The sequence below is a fragment of the Mus caroli genome, chromosome 2 (genome assembly GCF_900094665.2).
Source record: "Mus caroli chromosome 2, CAROLI_EIJ_v1.1, whole genome shotgun sequence".
NCBI classification, from domain to species: Eukaryota; Metazoa; Chordata; class Mammalia; order Rodentia; family Muridae; genus Mus; species Mus caroli.
The window spans coordinates 113,755,103-113,760,318 of NC_034571.1; the positions used below are offsets into that span (position 1 = coordinate 113,755,103).

The 5,216-nt window shown below is 36.8% G+C and overlaps 1 protein-coding gene across 2 annotated transcripts in view; it reads right to left on the bottom strand.

Moving 5' to 3' along the window:
- Ubr1 (ubiquitin protein ligase E3 component n-recognin 1) overlaps positions 1 to 5,216 on the bottom strand; it is a 123,580-nt gene that overhangs the window by 56,572 nt on the left and 61,792 nt on the right. For both annotated transcript variants that reach the window (XM_029469902.1, XM_021184371.2), the window contains exons 22-23: positions 1,763 to 1,815; positions 368 to 470 (exon numbers count right to left, since the gene is read on the bottom strand). In XM_029469902.1, coding sequence (XP_029325762.1) covers positions 368 to 470; positions 1,763 to 1,815 — 156 coding nt within the window. The remainder of the gene's footprint in view (positions 1 to 367; positions 471 to 1,762; positions 1,816 to 5,216) is intronic.

The window sequence follows — 5,216 nt, forward strand, 5'->3', positions numbered from 1 at the left end:
AGAGAGAGAGAGAGAGAGAGAGAGAGAGAGAGAGAAAGGGCAGAAGAGAAGAAGGGGAGGAGGAGGAGAAAGGAAGGAAGGACGGAAGGAAAGAAGGCTAGTGTCCTAAAGAAGCATGACAACCCAGTGAAGCATGTGACTATGAAGTGAAGGACGCAGTCCTGAATCCTCTTCTGTAGCAACTATTACAGACATTTCTGCTACAGTCAAATAAATGTAAATATTGTACACGGAGTTACTGATTAAGTTTTTAATTTTCTTGGGTGAATTAACACCCTCTACTGAGAGCCATCATGAAACTACATTTCTGTAGACTTGGAAAACATCAGGACTTCAGGTTTACTTAAGAAAAGGACACTCTTCCTACCTTGCTGTGCTGTGTTTTAGAATAATGGTAAAAGTACATATTGAAGTCTTTCAGTGATTCATCTTTCAATTCATAAACTCCATGGCCCGACACACCTGGTTTCCTAGAGCAACAGACAATACAGAGATGAAGAACAGTGCTTTTGGTTTTGTTTTCACAGAACTGATACCAGAAAAGACTCCAAAATCTAATCTAAAATTCAAGATTCCTATTAAAATATTATATCTTAGAAACAATCAATTTAGTTCTATGGTAACTAAATAAAAACATACACTGAATACAAAAATCCTGACAACAGTGACATTTTTATTTAATAGTTATGAAATTCAAACAAATCTGGGAATTTGCTTTGTGCTAGGTGGACCTGAGAGTAGTGTACTTAGATTCCCAGACTTCTTGTATAGCCTCTGGGTTTAAAGGCTCCTGTTAAATTACAGTATACTACTTGACTTAGGGTCAAACCTCAAATGTTAGGGACACAAATCATTAGCAAACTGTTCTAACAGTGGTATGGCATCCCCTCTCAAGTGCTGTAGTAGGAAAAGCACCACAGCTAGAAGGAGCATGCCATATCTGCTATGAACATTCAGCATCTTTGAGTGTCTGTCCAATTCTTAACTTAAAAAATATCATTAAACACTGCTAATAGGAAAAAAAAGCCACATGCTATTGTATAAGTTATTTACAATTAGTAGTGGGCTGGAGAGATGGCTCAGCAGTCAAGAACACTGGCCGATCTTCCAGAGGACTCAGCACCCACACGGCAGCTCACAACTGTCTGTTAACTCCAATTCCAGAGCACCTGGCATCCTTGCACAGATTATATGCAGGCAAAACATGAATGAACATAAAAATAAATGTCTTTTAAAAAAAAAAAAAACCTCAACAGCATCACTCTAAACACAATTATGATCACGAGTCAAAGTACATTACTATTATCAATTTTCCAAAATTCAAGAATTGATTCAATTAACATTTTCACCTTATATATCACAAAGAGTGAAAGGTTTATAAAATACTCTTTAACTCTATTGGAGAAAAATCTAAGATTAGCATATAAAACAAAAATTTGTAAAACAATGAAGTCATAGCTTCAAAGTACTGGGGAAAAGTCATCAGACTGTCTTATTAGCTTACTGTCTAACTCGCCTAGTATCACTAGACTAACCTCTCATTTACTTACCACACAAGAACCTCATTTCATCAACAAACACAGTTAATTGTCTCATCATTAAACACACAGGCAGTGCCTAGTGTATCCTCCATTCTCACCCCTCTACTCCATATTGTATTCTCATTCTTGGGCACTCTAAAAAATCAGATGTAAAAAGGATCCAGAGTATGAAAATAAAGATCAACCTATCTCTCAGATAAGGATAAATATTAAACACTTACTTAAATGTGGCCACTTTGTTTATGACATTCTCTAAGCCAGTTTCATTATTTTCCTGTCGAAACAACAGTTTTTTGTCATTTTTACCTTCAGGTAATGATTTTTTTCTTCTCTTACTGTGAACTGAAATACATTTAAAACTTCATCTCTGAAGTACTTTATACACAATAAATTTAAAGATTAACTGCAATATTGTATTAAAAGTACATATGCAAGTCCGGTGGTGGTGAAACATGCCTTTAACCCCAGCACTCAGGAGGCAGAGGCAGGCGGATCTCTATGAGTTTGAGGCCAGCCTGGTCTACAAAGTGAGTTCCAGGACAGCCAGGGCTACACAGAGAAACCCTGTCTGGGGAGGAAGGAGGGCAAAAGAAAAAGAGAAAAAGAAAAAGAAAAGTACGTATGAAGCCAATATGATGTAGGGGAGTAACTTTTAAGATGCACAATCTTATGTATGAATAGCACAAAGTAAGTCAGCTCTCTGAGTCTGGCTTCATGTGTGCATATACACACACAATTTTTAACGCCCACCCTTTCTTCTTTTTGTTTTTTTGTTTTTTTGGATGGTGTTGGAATTTAACCTAGGGCCTGCAGAAAGCATTCTATCACTCAGCTATACACTCAGTGGTTAAAAAGAAGCCTTATATAGTATGTTCATCAACAACATCTAGGAAGATGGCCGTGCTTCACTAATCCTTGAAACCAAGGTAAAAAGGGTGAATAGCCTCCAGCCAGAAACACATGGCAAAATATCTGTGCAAAATGTTCAGATGTGTTCCTCCTTTCGCAACTCTGATAGTTTTCTGCTAATTAGCACAGACATTTCCTTAAACGCAGAGTACTGTTTTTATGAAGTCATTTACAATGATAAGGAACTAGTTAAAATACAACAAACTTATAGCTAGCTACCTATAGTTTTTAAAAATTAAGAAATTTATCCTCCTTTTCATAGTTTAGTTTGAGCAGGCAAGATGGCACAGTGAGTAAAAGCACCTCCACCAAGTCTGACAGACTTAGTTTAATCCCTGGGACCCACATAGTGAAAGGAGAAAACTGATTCCTGCTTTGTTGCTTTGTCCTCGTATCTCTGCAGGTGCCACATGAGTACGGTAACATACACACACACAGACACACACACACCACATGCACACACATGCAGAAATAAATAAATGGAAACAAACCTTTATTTTGTTTACCGATTTAGTTTTTAATGAGATGAGTCACTCCTGGGTATGAATGATCATTAGCTTCGCAGGTAACTGGAATTATACCATAACACGCACCACCACATCTATCTAACCTCCTTTTAAAAAATTGATTTGGGATTAAGCAGCAAAGTCAGCGGACACCTTAGAGAATTTTGTTTCTAAGTATGTTGTATATGTATTACCAGTCACAGGTGAAATTAGTTTAGGTGTAACAGATTATTTTTAGAATTTTTGAATATTTACTTATTTTAATAGTATTTAGGGGAAAATCATTTAGAACATCAAAACTATTATTACATACATATTACTCCTTCAAACACACTAAGGAAACCTATAAGATGATATTTAAAAGGAATTAATCATGAAATTCATAGGTGGATATACAAAAATTACAAAGGTAAAATACCAAATAGCTACAGTTTGACAACTAGTTTACAATGAAACTGGAAAAAAAATTACAAAAAAACTGACAGAGAGGAAGAAACTGAGTCAAAGCACAGCATCTCTTGTGTGTATGGAAGTCTTGACAACACAAGAAAGTTGAATTCTTTATTAAGAGTCACTTTTCGGAGATTGCAGGGGTAGCTCAGTGTGTAAAAGTGCTTTGCCGTACAAGCCTAATATCCAGACCCAGGCCTTGGAGCCCATAGAGAAACTACACGTGGTAGCTCACAAGCATAACCCCAGCTCTCCCGGATGAGAGGCAGCAGAAGAACCACCAGAAAGCTCACGTAGGCCACAGATATCTACATACATGGCATGGCATGGCATGTGCAGACTTCCACTCACACAAAAACAAAAACTTAAGTGATTAGTGTTCTAATGCATAAGCAAATCTCACAAGAGGAAAAAGTAAGAGTCATAACTTTAGGACAATTATAGCAATATTGGTATATACTAAAGCATAAATACCACTGTGGTGGAGATCACAACTCACCCTACAGATCTGTAGTTAGAGAGAGCAGGCTGACAGCATGCTTCAGCTGTTGTCCTTTGGGCTTCTCACTAAAGGATTCTAGACCCTCAGCAAGGCGAATACTATAAAGAAGTTGTTCTGAGAGACATGGCAAGACAGCAAAGCCTGATTTTTATTTTGTTGTCTGTCTGTCTGTCTGTCTGTCTCTCTTCTATCTCCATCCTGACCTACTTTTCTTTATTAGGGCATGCTCCATAGCTCCAGCAGCTCTGGAACTCCAGCGTGCTGGGATTACTAAAGCATGTGCCACAGTGTGTAACCTACTGCTTCATTCTTTCCTTTCTGTCACTCTTTTCACATAATACTTGTATTTATGAGACCTATCACAACAATATATATTAATATAATGTATACATACATACATATGCAATGTATAATTATCAAATCAGGATAACTGGAATTTCCAAGTCCTCAAATATCTTTCAATTTGACATGTTGGAAAACTTTGGGCTTTCTTTTTCCTAGTTATTTAGAAATATATCCCTTTATTGTTAAGCATGAACACTAGAACTAATTCTTTTCCCTAAGGATACTTTGCTATCTGTTATCTAACCGCTCTCTGATCTCCCAACACCCTTAGTCTCCAGGAACCACTAATTCTGCCTTCCTTTATGAGATCTACATTTTTATAGGATGCTTCCATTCATCTGCCTTTGCATTTTCTTCATGAAAAGCAGGCCTGCAGAATGCTGCAACAGCTCCCTAGTGTTTCCTAGCCTCTCACTGCTTCCTGTAATAAAATCTTCATTTTTATTTTATTTTATTTGTTTTGTTTTTGTTTTTGTTTTCTGGCCTGTTTCTCACAAGATCTGCATTAACATAGTGCTCCAAAAACCTGAAATCTCAGAATTTTAGCTACCTTTCATTTCCTCTGCCAAAAATCTTGTTTTAAAGTAAACAAAAATTTAAGAGCATTTCCATGGAACTAAAGCATATAAATGACTAAAAGCTAAAAGGTGATTGGTTTACAACCATAATATTAAAATGTGGGTCATTTTGCTAAGCACATTTTCCTGAAATTTCAAGTTAACTTTCAACTGAAAGAAAGAGAGTGGTTGGATGAAATGGACAAGTTTCTAGACATATACCAGGTACCAAAGTTAAATCAAGATCAGGTTAATAATCTAAACAGTCCCATATCCCCTAAAGAAATAGAAGCAGTCATTAATAGTCTCCCAACCCATATCTTCAAGGCTTTTCCCCACTTTCTCCTCTATAAGTTTCAGTGTCTCTGGTTTTATGTGAAGTTCCTTGATCCACTTAGACTTGACC